This window comes from Chelmon rostratus, chromosome 13 (assembly GCF_017976325.1).
Source record: "Chelmon rostratus isolate fCheRos1 chromosome 13, fCheRos1.pri, whole genome shotgun sequence".
NCBI classification, from domain to species: domain Eukaryota; kingdom Metazoa; phylum Chordata; class Actinopteri; order Chaetodontiformes; family Chaetodontidae; genus Chelmon; species Chelmon rostratus.
The window spans coordinates 25,094,202-25,114,436 of NC_055670.1; the positions used below are offsets into that span (position 1 = coordinate 25,094,202).

The following is a 20,235-nucleotide window of genomic DNA, read 5'->3' on the forward strand; positions in this document are numbered from 1 at the left end:
CCTGAGTGCTTCTGCATGCTAATCAGCTCCTGCATTAGCATAACAATGTTACAGTAAGCTCACCCCAGAGCGATATGATAAATACTGGAGAGCCACTCCATTCCCCTCAGCAAAAGATCAATTGTGCACAGAATGGAGTCTGCTGGGCTGATCTACGCGCCACCCAGCCTTCACTCCTAATTTGGACTTCCCTCTTCACTGTACAAAACGAGAATTCTCCTGGAAGGAGAGACGAGATTGTATTTTAACTCGACTGCTCTTATTCTCCTTCAAAAAAGACGTCAACATCATTCAGCAGACACCCCTCATACAGTAGGCGACAGCTCTGTGATGACTCCTTGATAAGGCTGTCAGTGAGGGGTGACACATGAGAGGGCCGGGTGTTTAGAGATGTGCAGAGAGTAACAGACCGGTTTAGACAGCGGTGGTGTGTTTTTGATTGTGGTGTGCGGCGTTCTCAGCAGACTGGGGCTACATGGCACTTGGAAATACTGCAGTCAGAGTTTTTGTTTTGTACATCTTAAAGCACGTAGATGGTGTCTGCCTCATTGTCACATCTGCAGCAGAAAAGCACTTTAATTTAAATACAACAATGGGCCACATAATTAGTGCTTTTCTCACATCTGAGTCTGGTACTTTTACTGCTAAAACAAATACTCAGAATCTGGGATTCACGAGTTTGAAGGCTTTGGAAGGTTGAGAGTGTGGACATGAACCTAACATTAAAATAAATGCATGGGAAGAGATAAAAGGTGCATGAATATATGTTAGAAACTGCAGTTTGTACAGATGGTGGAGGATACATTTACATTTTGCACATCAAGAAATGCAAACATATATACTCATACAATATATTTAGTATTTGATCTCGAATGATCAGTGTGAATTAAATCGGTGAGGTAGATCGCAGAGCAAACGTGCATGCCTATGCATCAAGCAAGCTGATTGGTTGACATCCTGTCTATGTCAATTTTTTTTTTTTTTTGGGGGGGGGGTGTACATATCAGCATAGCAGTGTCACATGTGATCTGACAGCACATCATAGGAGACTTTTCCTTTTCAAGATACTTATACTAATACCGTTAACATTGTTCCATCCATTTACGCTGATGATTTTTGCAGTATGCTTCAAACTAACCACATTGTACGATGGGCTGACACGTGATTGTAGGTGTGACAACAACGCGAATGCGACTGTCAAAATCGACAACGGTGGCTCCTTAACGTAGATGCTGATAGCATCAGCTATGTCAGAAGTTGAGTATTTCTTCATTAAAAGAAGAGCACCCTGACTGGCTTTGGCAAGACGTTCTCTTTTCGTTGATCTGAATTATTGCAGTTAGCCCGTGACAGACAGATGGTTCGTCCAATCGCCTGCCAAGTATTTGTTTAAAGTCCCTGCCCTTTTCCAAACAGTTTCCGTGGACATTTTCCCAATTGGTTCAGTGAAACAAACCATCTGGCGCATCAGGTTAAAATGACCCCTAAAGCTGAAAAAAGTGTGCCTCGTACATCAGCCGAGGCATTTCTAAAATGCTGTCATGGTGGACTTGGGGAAAGCAAAGGCCGTATTAGTGAGATTAACAATGGCTGCACTCCAAGGCCATTCTGTTATGGTGCTGGCTCACTGGCATAACTTAATAACTTAATGGAATGGACCATAATTGATATTATTGGTTACACCTGTGCCTTTACCGTGGTGACAAGTCAAAATTCAGCTGTGAAAAAGGGCCTATTGAACGTCCTGTTGCCATCAATAAACCAGACTGTCGAGTACGTTGAACATAGTGAACGAAGCAGCTGATGTCATGTGAGGAAACATTTTGGATTTAATTACACGGATTGAAAGCTCGCAGCCAAAGTTACAGTAAAGCTGTTTGCCTTGCAGTGACGTTACCACAGCAACGAATCTTAAGCCACCTGTTAGTGAGTCAGCGAGGTAACAGGAATGAATGAAGCCACATGGGCTGAATTCAGATTCGTTTACAGTCAATTATAGTCTAGTCCTCATTCATCCAAACCTGTTTTTGGCTGTTGTTTTTTTTAAAAAGCACCAGCCCTGTTTAGACAGAAGGCAATAAACACATACTGCCTTCCTGAAGCTGATCAAAGTATTAATTCAAAATGATTAAAAAAAAAAAAACGAACCTCTAATCCTTTAAAAGAAGTTTCATATGTAAATGTATAGACTTTTATTTTTTGATGATTTGAAAGTAAGAAGTCTGGCCAAGATGAATGTGGCTCATTAAATCAGTTTCTGTTTTCTCTCAGAGATCAACTTTATTATTGGCTTAATTAGTGCCCTGAATGAATAAAAATAGACACTCGGTGACAGCTGCCATAATCAGCACCTCAATAATTATCTAAGTGTACTTGTACAAGTCATGAAAAATGCCCTTTGTATTCTGCACAGAAGGCTGCTGACCATAAAAAAAACAATAAGATTTGTGGAAACCTTTGACGCAGCAGTGTACCACAGCAAACACTTGGCATGATTATGATAAATTCACAAGACAACCGGAGACAGCGGTGTAGCAGCGGGCCATTACTCTCCATAGATTCACACTGTCACTTTGATGATGAACACATCTGCTCCGTCCATCTCAGGAAGAGATAGCACCTCTAAAACTCTGCCGTCTCAATCCCATCGAGCACACGCAGCTCATTATCAAGCCTGCTTAGTTCACCGGCACCGAGGTGTCTGCGGCCATCGAATTATAGAATGGAACAGCGCAGAAGACACATGGTGATGTGCAACAAGAAATTTCACTGATATTGGACACGGGGGCAGCAGTGGGTTTCTGGTATGATGAATGAAAGGTGTTGCGACTTGCAGGAAACCTAAAGGTCTCTTGCAGCTTCTTCAGCACCACAAAGTCACAGCTGCTAATCTCTTTTCTAACAGAATCCAAGGTGAAGTGTAAAGAAAAGGGCTTACTCTTATTTTAATCAAAAAAGGTAAACTGACTGCACTTACTGTACATGTTAAAGTGCTTTTCTAACGGACAACACGCTTTACATCTGGCCTCTCATCCACACTTATGTTGCTTTCATTTATTATTTGCTTTTACCAGTACGGCTGCATCAATTCCACAATTCAATGAGTTGGATCTAGATAATAGAGGGAAGCAAACTGTTCTGTACATGACGGGGGGGAGCCTGCCAAGACCATGTGACCTGCCACTGTGAGCAGCTCTTTCTGCTGAAGATTGACTGACCCAAACCTGGAAAGCCAGCTTTGAGTAGCATCATCATCATCACTACCATCTGACATCGGATGCCTCACCGAAGAGGAGCAGTTCCAGCCATCACAGAGGTTTGAGTGATATACATGTTGCCCAATGTTCCCTCTACGCTGCGCGCTTGCCCAATCGCGCACTGCTTGCACATACTCAGCGCACCAGAAAATCTATGCAGCGCACGAAATAAAATTAACAGAAACTTATTAATTAATAACTATTTTTAGAACTGATTTAATGTAGTTAATTAGACCAATAATATTGTTTTCTGTACCATTTTGCAATGTAACTCAATGAGCGACAGGTGTCCAGCCAATAATACATACAGTTCACTTACCCTACGCAGCCAATCATAGCATTGACAGTGTTTGCATATGTGCCCTGCCCATACGCGCCGTGCAGGCTAGCTAGCTAACAACAGTGCAGCGGAGTGAAGAGACGCAAATTATAACCCCTTATCATGGCGAAACAAACGGGCAGCGACATATCCACTCTTCAAGCCAAGGTAAAAAAGAAATGCGGTTCTTTAAGCATCCAGAAATCGTCTTGAAGTGGCACATTTGGACCAGCTATTGCGCACAAAGTCGAAGCAAGAAGCAGAGGAAGTCATCGACCTGGACAAAGTGTACAAGCATTCTGGACGCAAACAATAAGGTAAAATTTAACGCAGATTTGTGCATATTCTAGTGACATATATGTATTAATCATTAAATGCTGTTACTATTTGATAATGTATGGGCAGGGTTTCCTCTACATGTCATTCATCGTGTCGCACTGCCACTGCTTCAGATTTTTTTTTCCAGGTTTAAAACAATTTTAAAAATGGTGCTCTTCCCCTCTGAGCCCGTGGTGGCATGTTATCAACATCCGGCATCTCTAGGCAACTACCTCTGACGTGGATGATGTCATTACCGAACGCCGGGCGCTGCGAGCAGCCAGCCACAACACGGCTGACTCTGCGGCTAGCCGACCACCGGCTCAGAGGGGAATAGCACCAGCATATCATAACAAAATGTTGGATTTTATTTAGTGGAAGCTTTGTGCAGCGGCCTCATCAGTGGTTTTGTTAAAAGCACTTTGGTTGAGGTTTCTATATTTGAACCAAGACCATAATCTACCCCATAATTTATCCCTCACCATTGCCATCAAAACATTTTAACAAATTCCTGTGGATACGGTAGGAAAACACATGAAATTCGTTCTTAGAGAACATTTTGTAGATACAAACAATATGAACATATTTCGACTTGCCAGATATATATTTTTTGCTGATTATGTTGATAAAACACAAATTTCACATTTTTTTCCTCTCTCTCTATATATATATGTATAGATAGGATTAGTATTTTTATCAGTGTAGATTTCTGTCTTTTAATGAGATCCTCGATATTAGTTCATATCCTGTATAACACAGGAGCCACATGAATAATGAAATGACACCACAGCTTCAGGTTTTCTCAGTCCTATTGTTTTCATCAGTTCAGTATGGTGGTGGCTGTAAATACAATTATACTCATGAGCCTCTGCCATCGTTGAGGCTCTTCAGTCTGAGGCACGAATCACAGGTGCAGACAGCTATTACTGCAGCTGCTGAAAAACACTGATTTATATTTACTGAATTCATATAACCTTGACCCACAATCAAGAATTTTAAGCAGTGGTGCTGGATTGAAATGTTCACTGAGTTGTAGTTTATTTCTATATTTGTACGCAGAGAGACATATTTTTGCACAGTTGTCCTATCGTCTCGATGTTTTGGAGAAACAAATGGTTGATTTGGGCCTATCTTTGAGATTTGTTGACAATATAAAAAATAAACAGAAGCCTTATTCTGCATTTTTTTTAAATGCTGGTTTGTCTTGCTCCACAATAAAATAAACATGTAAGGAGTCAAATGTATCTGAATTATTCAAAAAATGTGATTCTCAGCAGGGAGCCTTTCATTTCTATTTGGTGATGCAATAGGGGATCGATAGCATGCAATGACTGATAATTATGAAGTCACGTCCATGCAAAGCTGCTGATTAGCACCGGGAATTTCACCTTGGAAGTGTGAAAATGTTGCATTCACAGCCAGCTTCATGGTCCATCTTAGATGTGTAAATGCTAAAAAGAACAGTATTAGAAGAATTTCAGCTGTCTCTCTGTAAACAAGTCACTCTGTGGCATTAAAGAGCCTCGCTCCCTTACAGATGGCAGCTAACAAATGCCCTCTGTATGCTGCAATGTTAATGAGTTTTCCAGGATTGTGTGCACCGCCTGTTTCTATCTTTAGATCCACAGTCCCTTATCTCTGCTGCATGGCTGGATCATATCTCAATTGTGATGAGAGCAATACAAAGGACACAAAGAGTTACCAACTGGCTTTATAATATGTACACTTGTGCATGTACTTTTTGTAGCTCTGTGTACGTTTTATCTCTCTTATTGCAAGAATTTCTGTGGCCTTTACTGCATTTCAGTGAATGTCATTGAGAAACTGTTTGTTGCACACCACTCAGAAGCTGTATGAAGTACATGAATCAGCTCAAGTACATGCAAAGATCCGAGCTATTAAACAAGCTTAAAATCCCGATCAGAGCTTTGAACCGGGCAGTGCAAACTTTATTACACTTTTCATTTTAGTTGCTTGTTTTTTTAGGATTCTCCTTCTGTAGCACATCATTTTTCTTACTGTCTCCAGAGTAATCAGAGGGGTAACAGCACTCAATCACTGGTGAAGAAGCTTAAAATACCAAATGTGCACATACATTGTTACAGTTGCAGAAATAAAACACATTTCTTTCAGCGTGCTCAGATCAGCAAATGTGAACGTTCAGTTTTCAACACAATCAACGAATAGATAAGACAAAACAGTTCCATTGAGCAAATGTGTGTTTTCCGGTCCTAAACCTACTAAAATGTGCTGTGTCTTGTGCATAAATAGCTGCTTCATAAATATGTGGAATATTCCAAACCAATTTGTTTTCAAGCCAGGAAGCTGTACGTAAACACGATGTCAGATGTGTGATGTATGAAGCTATAAAGTACTATTAATCCAAATACTGTCTCTGTAAATACAGCTAAACTCTCCCACGTGAGCTTTTGTGGCCCTTGGAGATTTATTTGCTGAACACAAATTGAAAAACGCATTTGTTGTGTTTGAGGAAGAAAACAGTTTCTCCACTCCAGCGGTCATCAGGCAGAATATTCAAACTCATCTGCCGTGTGAAAGTGAGTTCATCACAGCTGCCAGGGGGCCGATGGCCAGATCTAAATTAGGGCTTCAAAGAGAGTATTTCTTTTTAAGGAGCAAGTTGACCAGCACAAAAACTTAGAGCAAAGTATACAGCAGCTCCAAACCAGTGTCCACCGTCCCTGCACATCCACTGACTTTATTTTCAACTTTTAAAACAAGTTTCATTCTGCGACAGCCACAATCTCTGAAGGGACAACTTGTAAAAAAGCATGTAATAGACCTGCAGATCCTAAAGGATGGTGTGTCAGTGTCACGCCTGAGACACTGTCCTCTATGTGACAATGCACACGTATGTGAAGGTGCAGGAACAGTGGGTGGTGATAATGACTGGAGTGAAGGGACTTCGACACAGGAGGCCAAAGATCGATTCCTGTGTGAAACCAACAGTCAGTATTTATTGTTTTAATGAAGTAGTTCGAAACCAAACCATGATCTTTTCTAAAACCTAACCAAGCGGTTTAAGTGCCTAAGTGGACTGGTTTTAGTGCTTAAACCTGCTCAAACTGTGACCATCACCTGATATGTTTCTCAGCAGGCTTTAATTTGAAAGTCTAACTGGATGTTGAATGAGCATTACAGCATATTGATTTGTTACTGCAATTTTTATTTTAGCCCTGCTAGCAGCATGATGCTAGGGAGCTAACTGACATATTAAAACAACTATCAAAAAGATTACAGTGAAATTTTCCCCTCTGGATGAACTGTAATAAGTTTAACGATTAACAGACTTTTAACGAGCACCATCATCAGGTCAAATTGTAATTGGTCCGATAGCTGATGACCAAATGCCTGTAAGCCTGGTCTCGTTCTCATCGGCCTGAGCTGTACCTTTTCTTATTAATCAGTCAATGTTAGTGTGCTAACACACTAAACTAAGACAGACAACATGGTAAACATCACACCTGCTAAACATCAGCATGCTAGTATTGTCACTGTGAGCATGTTAGCACTTTGTTAAAAGCGCTGTTGAAGGCTCTCAGAGCTGCAGTGGCTGTAGAGGATTAGTCGAAGCTGAAACCATTTTCAGCGACATGTAGAGAAAGTCACTGAGTGAACATTTGCTAAATTTAATGTGTGAGCTCACAATGACTGAAGCCTTTTGGTTTGATTTGAAGGCATTTTCTAAACATGATGAGCCATTAGAGGTACATTTGAAACTCCCCTTACTTTCAGATCAGACCACAGGAAGGAAGTGCAGCACTACTTTGAATAAATTGGACCATGTGCTTGTTTCTTTTCCACAGCTATGGGGTAATACCTATATTTTTACATATTTTTTATATTTTTTCTACATATTTTTTCTTTTATATAGTCAAAATTAATTTTGCCTGTATAATATGTACATATATATAGTCTACTTTTTATTTATTTATTTTTTTCCAAATGTTCTCTCTCTGCTGCTATTTTTCTTCCCACTGCTTTCACATGCTGCTGTAATGCCCAAATTTCCCCGGCTGGCGATAAATAAAGTTTTATCTTATCTTATCTCTGATCTTGAAAGGTTTGAGGCATAGGATATTGAAAATCATATGTTGGTGTGTCTCGTGACTCTACTAAGCTACTGCTTTATCAATATCAGCCTGCTACTTTGTGCTGTACACTGAACATTTTAAATGCTGCATTATTCATAACAGTCATTTGCATTATTTCTGCCTGAGAAACACACAAAGAAGTAAACTATTCCACGAACGTACCAGAATCTGCTCGCAACAATGAAAGAAGCTGAAATGGGGAGAACGTAAAGTGCTGGCTCAGCAGCTCAGCATCAGCTGATCGTTCTGATAGTCGTGTCTGAGCGCATTCCTTCAACACACACCAACAAGCCTCCATCCCATCAACAACACTCTGTAAACACCACGTCAACTGGCGAGGACAACCTGGAGCGGCTGGGCAACAACACAAAGCTCAGTGTTTGTTTTGTGATATTGCCGTTTTAGAATAAGACATGCTGAGACCGCTGGGGGCTCAGAGGGCTGATCCTCAACTAGGCAACTACTGGGACATGATTTTTTTTAATTTATTTCGTGTGGCACCAACAAAACAGGACAGGATATGCACAACCTTTTTTTAATAATATCATCCCCACAGCATCACTAACAACCTCACTATGGCTGCTATGAATATACCTGAGACAGGTCTGTTTCCTCATCATTAGTCCTCATGTAAAAGTGAAATAAACTGCATGAAAATACAAACAATGAAACAGATCAGAGGAAAACATTTAACTGTCAGCTGGAAACTGTGATTCCAGCAAACTCAGTGTTAATTATCCAGCGAGCTGGTAAACTACACCAGCGACAGTCATTATTTCAGCCACCAAAATCGATGTTAATCAGCTGGAGGCGAGAAGCCTGCTGCTGTTGACTCCTATGTGAAACTGAAGGGCCCTTCACCCATTGTTCCAAAATTTTCTGAGTGCTGAATCTGCCACCAATGTCTTTGCAAACTGCATAACTGCTGTGCTTGAAGCTTGACTAGCAGATTAATTGAGTTTGACACATATGCACACAGCCTTCACATTTGTGATAATGTTTGGTATGTCGCAGACTTAGTTGGGAACAATAGGGGACATCAGGGGGTGATGGTGACCCTGCCAATGCACAGATTTTGAAAATGATTCTTGGATGGCTACATTAAGTGTCTGTTGTTTAGCGGGCACTTGGACTTAGCTGCTAGGAGCCAAAAGCGGCGCCCAAGCCGACCCCATCCAAGACAAGCGGGTGCAGTGCACTTAAATGACACTAAAAGGGTTCCCAGCGCCTTACAAAGGTGATGCTTAGGAGTCTTAACCAAGTATCCGTATGTGATGAGCAGGAAGCCTGAGCCTGAGCCGTGGCTGCAAGTATTGCTTTCGGACTACAAACAGCCCAAACAACCTTTACCAATAAAACAGGGAAGCCTGTGTGTCACCTGAGAGGCATAATTCAGGGCAAAAAGTGCCTATACAGACCACCTCTTATTTGGAATGGTGGCAGGAAAGCAAAAGGACGACGATCAGAGAGGAATTAGTAGGAAAATAAAACTAAAAATGAGCGGGACATGTCCCCCTCATCCCCAGTGGAAATTACACCAAGCACACAGAGATCACTGATGGATTATTCCGGCTAATTTATCGCAAAGCTTGTTTACCAAATCCAATTACCTTGGAAGTAAAGAGACCCCCTCATGCAAAATATTCAAGAGTGAATGTGCTCAGATGTGATACATACGAGGTTTCTTCCTGTCTAAGGAAACTAGTAACCACACGAAGAGCATCATGTCCAAATCAGCATGTAAAAGATAAACACAATCTCCTCTGCAAACCATTTATTATCACACCATGGCTAACTGTGTGTACTGTGTACACAAACACTGTTTACTGTTCACTGTTAGCAGGTGGTCTTAATTACCAGCATACTATAACCGTCCACTACTAAAGGCTGCTGCTATAATAATTTGTGTTTTTGTGTTCAGAAGCAAGGTAATATATTAATAAAATCACAGTTATGACTCCGTGTTCATGTCACTGACATTCCACATCAACAATCCCTGCAATAGAGAACATTATGTCTTCTCATTCTTGATGAAAATACAAAAGGGAGCCAAAAAAAATGACTAAATTATTAAATAGTTGTGTTAGATTGCACTGAACAGGTGCTACTGTGCTCCTCCCGTCTCATCCGTCATTGTGCTAACTTGCATTGACTGAAGTCTTCCTCTGTGAAACATGTAATGCTCTCCAAGAACCAGGAGACTCTCAAGGATCTGCACTTTTAAAAACTCAAATTAATATCAAGTGTTTTCACTTAATGGCAATTATAAAAAGTACATGTATATAGTCAGGTATTATTTTGTATTCTGTACTTTGCATTTTTCTATTTCTGTTGCTATTTTTTTTTTTTTCAAACTGCTATTACCTGCTGCCTCTAATACCCAAATTTCCCCAGCTGGGGATTAATAACGTCTATCTTATCTTATCTTTTGCTTTGATTATCAAAAAATGTGGAGCCTTGTCTCTGGTCATTTCAGTCATAGCCAAGCGTAATTTTCTGCACATGTGAACAAGCATGCGCCTTCTGAAATGAAATGTGCCAGCACATTAGCTCACATGGCCTTGCTTTTGATTGTGATATAATGTGGGTTCATTTAAAGCATCAAGCGGAACAGATGTGTTTGCTTTAATTTAAGAAGCTGATGGTTGATGAAATTAACGGAAGAAAAGAAAACATAGCTTTCCATTAAACCCAATAACTACATGTTTGATTGTTCCTCCTTTTAATACTTGCTTAAAACCCTGTGTGTTGCCATGGTAGCTGCAACAGCTGCAAAATTAGCTTGTTGATCATTGTGTGAAAACAGATTGTAAATGGCCAATTTGACACACAGTAAGCTTTGTTACATTTAAAAAATAGGTCAAGAGGCTTCAGTGTTGCATGGTCTAAATGATGAGTTCTTCTCACCACAGTGATGAACACAGATTATGTATCATAATTATGTGCACAGAAGACAGCAGGTTATTGTGAGAAAACAGGTCGGCACCATTGGAGGATACATTTCCATCTGCAATAACCTGGTTTGTGATATCAAAACTATGGCATATTTTCAACATGCTATAGCTAAAGGTTAATATTATACCCATTTCACACAACAGATGACCCACATGCCCCCATTCATGTGAGACAGCACACACTCAGTATTATTCAGTTTATATCATCACTCACAAAAAAAAAAAAAAACACCTGGTTAGCAAACCTGGGAGGAGGAGGGTTGTGTAGGAGGGTCAGCTAATGCATGCTGATCCATTCAGATAGACTGGTGACATGGCTTTGATATGCATCACTGGCACAGTGTTACTGGTCTATCAGACACCTGTTCCCATTAGCCTAAAAAGCCTATCCAAGGCATACCCAAGGTAGATTTAAAGCTGGTCTTGATTCATCAGGGGTGCATGCACAGTTTTAGTCTTTTTTAAAATGTACCACTCTGAAGTTTTATCTCCCGCAGTCAGAATCACTAAGTGCTACTGGCACTGACTAATAGAAGCTTCAACACACTCCAATAGAAGGTTTTAATTTACACCTGAATACTTTTTTTTGCAGATAGATACTTGCAGATGACTATATCTGGGCCTTACTAGCTTGGAAAGACAATGACCACAGCATGAAGCCTTAGCCTTGTCCAAGTTCAATAAATACTGATAACGGCACCACAGAAAATTCATATTTTACATGTTAGAAAAATATTATATATAATAATATCAATATATCTAAGGGTATGTCTGTGTGTTGTGATTCTATCTTCACACGGTTTTGCATCAATCAAATCAGAAGAATCTTATCTTTCCAATGATGTGCACCATGAACACAAGCTTAAGTAAAACACATGTGTGCATAGATGGGTGGACCAACTAACACTACAACAATGTCATTGGAGTCTTAAGACATTAAGTTATATGTGACGTTGGAGCATCCAGAGGCAGTTTTATAGGGTTGAAACATTTGGACTGAGGTCCTCATCGGATTAAAAACAGAAAACAAAACAGCAGAACCTGATGTGCTTAAGTTACACCTCAAAAGTCTGACCCAATCTGGGGGGACCTGAGCACAAGCCAGACCAGATAATCATTAAACACCATCTGAAACACTGTTGTTGAATAGAAGTGAAGTCACATTCATTCTTCCCACAGTCAGTGTTACGTGACTCACAGTTGAAACAGGCATGAAATATTCCTGATCAACAGGACAGAAGGTGAACAGTTGTGTTAGAAAGGTTGAAGGAACAATCACGTGTATATGAAAACCTCGGGGGAGAACTCCCAAGGTGCTTAATTACGCTGCTGAGAAAACTAAAATCTGCAATCAGCTAACTTTTGGATCCTGGGTTGCTACGCCTCTGATTGATGGCTCCGACTGGCTCCTTCTTCATAGCAAAGCCAAGTGAGACTCATGGGTATTGTTGCATTTAGAGCCATCGACCAAAATGACACATGAAACAGGATTTCTCTGAAACGAAGTTGAAATTATTACATAAAGCTGTAGGATCACTACATTATGAGGGAGAGTGTGTTTTTGTGTTTAGTAACACGGAGGGTATGAAAGAGAAACTTGAAATGGGAATACAGAGTCTGGCAACACAGTTATTCCAACATCGCTGCTCTAATAACCTGAAACAGCAACACTGGCCGACGCCTGATGTGCCACCAGTTAACAGCAGCCACCGGTCAAAAAGCAGCAATATCAAAATCCTATTCTGAACAAATGAACGAAAAAATATTAACAAAAACAATATGTTTATATGAACAGTGAGCTTTACTTTTCCCTCTTCACCGATGTCACAGCGATGCATCTGAAGTCTTTGTCATCGTCGTGCACATTGGAATAATAGATAAAAATAAAGGTTTTTGCACAGAATTGTTCCACTCTGCGTATACTTCTCCCTTCTCCTGCTTAAGGAAGCAAGGTTTATTGTTCATGACGTTCAAGTAATCAGGCTGGTGCAGAAAGCCAACAATAACACAATTGCGGGCATGTCAACACATTGTCATTTGAGGTGTTTGTGAAAGGAAAGAATTCTAAATACAGTTACAGAAGCGGACAATAGGAGACAATGAGGAAATGTCAGAGAAAGAACTCAATCTCATAAGGACCTTTCCCTAATAAAAGCAGACAAATGTGGTCTTAATAAGACAATGAACCTGCTTTTCCACAGTCCACTTCCTGGACCTCTTCAGTCTGTGTATTTCTGACAGAATGCTCTGTGTCTAACACAGTAAATTGTTCCTCTATGTATATGTGTTTCATTGGATTTTCAAAACGGTATTCCCAGTAAGACATTTCTCAAAAGGCTGACCTTTCCTTGCAGAAAATTCACAAACACGGGGATCAAAACAACTCGCACAACCACAGCATCACCATAACCAACAGACTACAGGATAGGGCGTGTTTGTATTATTTATGTTGTTTTGTACTCAGATAAAACATGAAGGCTTTGTGCAGACAACAGACTTGAGTTTTGCTTGGAAAGCATGTCTAAGAACAACTGAAGCAGTGCAGTTAGCAGAGTTCAAGACGCAATGAATGTTTTATTAGTGGAAATGATAGAGAAAACAGGACCAACAAAGCTTCAAGGTCGGTCTGTCAAGGTCCTGCAGCTGATGTCAACAGCCTCCAACAGCTGCCATATACTGCTGAGCTAAAATGATGCTATTCTGGGTCCCGCTTGTGTGCAGTAGACTGTCAGTGCATTATCGCTTCCTATCAACTGACTGAAACTTCTACTGCATGAGTAGAGGAAGCACCAAACCTGATGTTACGTTCCTTTCAACAAAAACAACTAAGAACTAGAAATATCACCAATTAGAAGGGGTGAGCGGTAGAATACAGTCCTGCATGAGAATTAGCCCCAAAATATAGGCTACTGATGAAAGCACCAACTAAAATGAATAGAATCATTTAAGGTTTATGAGATGGCCTTATCATCTCTGATCCTTAGAAAGCACATAGAAAGAAAGATGTTACGAGTGCAACTATAAACTGTTAATAAATAGTCCATTCATAATTAATAAACATTACTAATTATAATTTAATTGTTTGTTAATGGTAGAAAGGTAAAAAGAAACTATTAACTTAAACTAAACATTTGCAATTTATAAATTATTGTTAAACATTAATAAATCATCTATGTACTATTTATAAATGGTTTATATGCAGTTTATAAAGACTATTAAATATTAATAAACTATCTGTTAATCATTTATAAATGGTCTCTTTACCATTTATAAATGATGGTTATTGTCAAGTGTTACAGAATACGATAATTTTCTATGTATTTCTGATTGTCTTTAAATGTAATGAAAAGACCAAAATCAATAATGGATGTACAAATGTACTGATGTATCTAATTCCTCTGTGCCACACAGCTCCATTGTTGTCCGAAATTACAAACACATCTATGAGTCACACTGCTGCACTGGGCGACATGTTCTTTTACTACCATCGATGCACATACTGCATACTACTACATCACAATCAGATACCAGCTGCACTGCCTGCTACGGCAGACGCTACCACAGCCATTCTGATACTCTAAACATACTGGTAACCGTTGGTAACCACTGAAATTCACAGGTAATGAACACAGAAAGAAGCCAGACCGAGCAGTTAAAATCATCCACTCTGATACTGACGACAGTGAGTTTGAGGGAAGTGACAGCGAGAAAGAATTCAGCATTTACATATTATCAGACAGCCTTTATGTTGCAAGGGATGGAATGAGATACTTTTTAACGAAAAACCATAATATGTCGAGTAGAGATAATTATTAAACCCGTTGACCCGTTCTGAATCCACACTGACTCTGACCTCCGTTCGGCCGTCACTGTCCTCAAGACCAGCTGTCCTGTCAGCAGTGCACTTCCTGAGGAGCTTAAAGATAAGCCAAACTGTCTTCACCGGGGTGAGTAGCATCAGAAATTCACAAAAACAGTTTTCAGTCAGCTAGGTCCTGCAAGTAGTCTGCAGGAAGAAAACAGTTTTTCATCTAATTGATTTTAATTCTCTGACTCACTGTTACAAGTGGAGACAATATACCTGCGGTGAAACCAGAAAGCTAACAGTGAAACTGGGGGCCTTGATCAATGATTACGATTCAAAGTGTAAAATGTGCAGGGGGTCGCATCGTGATGCGACGTGCATGGCTCTGAGTTGTTGTGGATCTTTACGTTCGCTAAAATAGAAGTGTATCTGCTTTCTGAGACGAACGAGTGGGAGACGTCAAAAACACTTTGTGTTTACACTGCCCTCCAGGCTGACTGCAGCATATGGAAGGACTTCTAAAAATAAGTGCATCGAGTGATAACGGAGTATCACTCGATGCACAAACAGCTACTTATGCACCTCCGACAGAGACGGTCTGATAACATAAAGATACTATCGAACGTAAAAAAACACCTCAGACTGACACTGAACAGATTTCATGGAACGAAACAGCAGTGAGCAAAGCAGTTCAAGCACAAAGTTATTTAACATGTTCTTTGAGTTATGTTTTAACATTTATTGATACATGCAGATTTCATAGCCCACAGGCTTGATGGAGTGTTTGTGAAGCACTCCTGTTGTAGTCTCACCAATGAAACATTTCCTCTCATATTTCTTTAACTTGTACCCTCGTGCTGGATCAATACTGACTTTAACTCACTGACTCTGAACAGATAGATATTTCCATGCCGGTCACATTTCCATTTCAGTTCATGAACTGTAAACCTTCAATATAAGCAGCCCCAAGCCAAACACCAGTGTCAGAATATATGCAACCGGAATATTAAGAGGCTCTCACCTGCTTGACATCATATCCCAGAAGAACAAAGTTCAGATCTGGAGAAACTGCAAACTTTGAGGCCTTAAAAGTCGCCTGTGGGGAGAACAAGAGATGGATGAGATCTTATTTTCCAAAACAAACCAATTTTTAGTCTAAAACTGAGGAACACTTGCCAAACAATCAGTCTTTATGCAACCCCCCCAAGCATTCTCTCAAACTGAGATCAGCTTAAAAAGTTCCGGTGATACTTTTGTGGACTTTGGCGGGTTCAGAAAACCTGCTGAGGGCAAAGCGTGTTGCCATGTAACAATAAGGCACGATGCTCTGAGAAAAAAAGCTGATCTAACCTCTTACTAATAAAAATAGTATTTTTTTGCACACAATAACGCGGGACAGAATTTTCATGCAGTGTTCTTTAAACTCACCTTTTAAACCAGTTGTCATTTTGTTGACACTGGCATGAGTGAAATCATACAAATGCACAGAAAGCACTTCTCACATTTGAAGACGGTAGCTCACACTTACAAACGTTGTGTTTTTCAGCAGGAGTTCTGTCTCGTTGCCGCGAGTGTTGACTCTCAAAACGTCTCCATCCCAGCTCCGAAAGATGATTTCTTCATCTGAGACAGAAACAGCCAAACTGAAAGCACTGTAGGGAATTTATTTCAAATAAAATGTGTTTCTGAAGGCCCTCCATGGGCCCTGTACCAATAACCTTTATTATTATCATCATTATTAGTATTGTTTTTATGTATTTATTTTTTGGTAAACACTGAGAAGTGTGACAGCTGTGAAAGCTTTGGATGTTTGATTTCAAATTCCAGAGTAAATGAGTAAAAAGTCATGTTTTTGATGTCCGAGCATGTTCGGGTTTATAAACGTGTTTGACAAGAGAGAGTAGGTCATGTAATGTCAGTATACACTACATATAGTTTAAGATACATTATGTATAATACTAGTTTAAGGATTTGAAAGAAGCATATCAATTATCCTCCAATTCCTTTTTTCTATACTTATGATTACGCTCTGTTATACAGGCTGCAAATATGTTGAGTGACAGGGAACCTATTACCCATCCAATAATGGGTTTAATTATGAAACTATTAGGATTAACTAAAGGACATGTCTCTTTTAATTTATAACACTTTGCTAGAACACACACAGACTCAATTAGGGATAATAACAATACGGAAAGACGACTGCTCTGAATCAGCATAGACTGGGAGTGCTCCTCGTTCTGCACAAAATGCGAATCTCCAAATCCAAACACACTTGGACTTCATATATTAAACTTACTGGACACCTAAGCAGCGTTTTATGATGAATATAAATACTTCTCTAAACTGTAATGTGATTTGAACCAAATGGGGCATTTTTACATGCAGTATCATGTGGGAGAGTCCATCATTTAGATGTTCCTGGGAACAAATTGCAAAACGTCTATCTGGAGCACTTGCTTTAGAGACTGACTGCCGTCCAGAACGTATCCTGCAGAATGATTCCAGGCAGAATCTTAATCATACTCAAAGACAGCTGTGGCTGTCAGCATGCACTGCTGCTACAGAGACCTCACACTCGTTCTATTCATCGCTGAATCACTCTCTAATAGAGATTTTATCTATTAAACTCTCTGCAGCTGGGATGAGCGGGACAGGCCAGGTAATGCTCCAGGCTTGGAAGCAGGCACTCAATACAGCTAGAGCCAGGATATACATTTTTATTTTTGGTATGGCTGTATTGTGAGTAAAACTTATCTCTTTATTATTTACCTGGTCGTGTTGGTTGTATTCACCTGGTCATGTGCAGCTATTAAGCAACTAGTTAATGGTGAATATGTGTAATTTAATAATAGGTGTTAGCAAAAAAAGAAAAAAAAGAAAGAAAAAAATATATATAGTATAGTATATATATAGCTACAACCAATATAAGGAAAATACCCCAAGAGTCAGCGAGAGCAGGGGTGGAAGATGACTCACAGGTGGATTGCATGGTAACGAACAGGATAACGGATATGACTATGCCTTGCATACATGACTCAGTGAGGGATGGGGGCACGGACCCATCTCTTAGGGCCAGAGGTAGCAGTACTCAGGTGACAGTGAAGGCAACTAAGGAGAGCAAAAGTTGTGCAGCAGAGGATAAGAAGCTTCAAGTTTGCCCATGTGGCTGGCAGAAAATAACATCAATCCGAGGCCTTAGAACTCATCAGGGAAGGAGGAAGTGTTATTATATATATATATATATATACACACACATATATATACACATATAAACACACATATATGCACACACATATATATATATATATATATATATATATATATATACATATATATATTGTGATGGAATTTTTACATGTCTCTATACTTTTCTATTTTGTTTTCCTATTTTATGTAGTTGATCTGTAGTCTGTTTTACTGTTATATTGACAAGAGGATGTCCTGGTGGATTTGTTGTTGTAACCTACTGCAATTACCTCCCAGGGTGCCCAAGTAAATGACCTGATGTTATCACACCTGACTGTAAATTCCTGAGAACAGGACATCATCAAGTTTTATTAGACTATAAGAATGGGGTGAAAACATTTGATCAGGGAGCACAACTCTGAACTGTTTACTGCCGTGTGGTTCTGTGGCTGTGTCTCCTCTCTACAGAGATTAAACACTTTGTGCACGTTACTTGCTTTCCAGAGTGGTTTGTTTGGCTCTCTATAGGCAGACCGGGAAATTTTTCCACAACAATTTACATCCAAAATGACTCCGAATACAACAACTAGGAAAATGATTATATAAAGGAAAGATGCCAGTGGATCCCCTGAGAAGAGAGTTTAACAGAAGAGGAGAAAACAACAACAAAGACTCATTTAGGAGGATCTGTCCAAGGCAACTCGGCTCAATGAGATTACACTTCAACTTTCAACAGTGGAAACAATGACAGGAGTGCCTGCAATAACCCCCGTCTAATCCCAAACCAACACTATAGCCCAGGGAGGCCTGAATTCCATTAATGCATTTGACAGGTCTAAATAATTTCAAGGTCCCAATCTCATGTACATGTCAATGAATAAGCTCTGAGGCATCAATCTCAGACAAGAGGGCTACAGACTGGCAAACACTCAAAACACTTCTGAGTATAATGACGGGAAAATAAATATGAAAGACAGATGGATTGCTTGTGTTCAACAGGCAAGAAATCCTCAAAAGGGCCCTTGTCATTTAGAAACCCTACCCACAGCCTGTTTGATATGCCTTGCATGTATCAAATCAATGGTTATATAAAACATTTTACAGCAACATTAATTGGAAATCGGGGAAACCCTCCTCCTGAGCTGACAACAGTTTCATCAGTAAAAGCTCAGAGGATAAAGATGACATGAAATCTCAGCTGTGATTAAAAGTGTCCCCACTATCCGATGACTTGCCACTGCTTTGTGAGGCCAAGAATTAAAGGAAATCCCCTGTTATGCCACTGTCGACGCTGTTATCCAACTGATAAATTGCACATCACAAGTCTGTGAATTTAATTGCGTGGTGTCAAGTTTCAGTGGAGTATGATTTAAAACAGCAGGCATGCTTTTCATTGTTGACTTGACGTGGTTGATCCAGGGTGCAAAGGGACAGGAAATTTAAGCTTAAAGTGGTAAACAAGTAGGAATTTTACCCTAATGTTTCTGGACTGTGTTGGGGTGGGCATAGCAACTGATGATGTCATTTGGGTTATCTCAGTTTGGGTTTGAAAGTTTGAAAGAGCAGGCAGAGGGAGGCTAACAAGAAGATGCTGCATGTGGAGTTGCATTGTGGGAACTGCAACAATAAAAGTAAGGTTATCTCAGACTCCGCCGTTTTCATCCATCCCTTCTTTTTTTATCTGTCACAAGTCTACCAACTTGCTTCACTCTCCTTCAGCCCTATTTCTAGAAATATCAGAAATATCTGGCTCTTAAGCTGCTAAAAGTCCAGTTCTCACCAGTTAGTCACTAACTTTGTGTGTTCAGTGACACCTTCTTTCACATTACACAGAAACCTTTGATTGGCTGCTAGCATGAACACCACTGATTAATGCAGCTTTGAGTGCAAGAATAATGAATAACTTATAGTAGAAAAAATAAAAATAATAAATACTGCCAGTTATTCACTCGTATCACTGACTGCCATAGATAGCTGAGGAAAAATACCAGTTGGTTGATGCTTCAAAAACCGAGTTCTGTTGGGCAAATTGACTTGGGTATAGACACAATGCCAGGTATTGAAAAAATAGCCATGTACACTGATGGATATTTGGGTCATATTCCTATACTTTGATAAGTTTGATTACACACATATATTCTGCTAATAGTTAAGATTACATGCATATGCTTACATTAATGATAGTTGGATCCTGATATGTTGATCTGATTCATATTTTCTGTTGATGGATTGTGTGACTGAATAATCAACAGAAATTCTACTTCTCCTGGTTAAGTTT

General features: G+C 39.8%; 1 protein-coding gene across 1 annotated transcript in view; it reads right to left on the reverse strand.

The window, feature by feature from the left end:
- LOC121616386 (inactive dipeptidyl peptidase 10-like) overlaps window positions 1-20,235 on the reverse strand; it is a 47,989-nt gene that overhangs the window by 20,201 nt on the left and 7,553 nt on the right. Inside the window, exons 4-5 of the mRNA XM_041951128.1 lie at window positions 16,297-16,391; window positions 15,790-15,864 (exon numbers count right to left, since the gene is read on the reverse strand). Of these exons, the coding sequence (XP_041807062.1) occupies window positions 15,790-15,864; window positions 16,297-16,391 (170 nt within the window). The remainder of the gene's footprint in view (window positions 1-15,789; window positions 15,865-16,296; window positions 16,392-20,235) is intronic.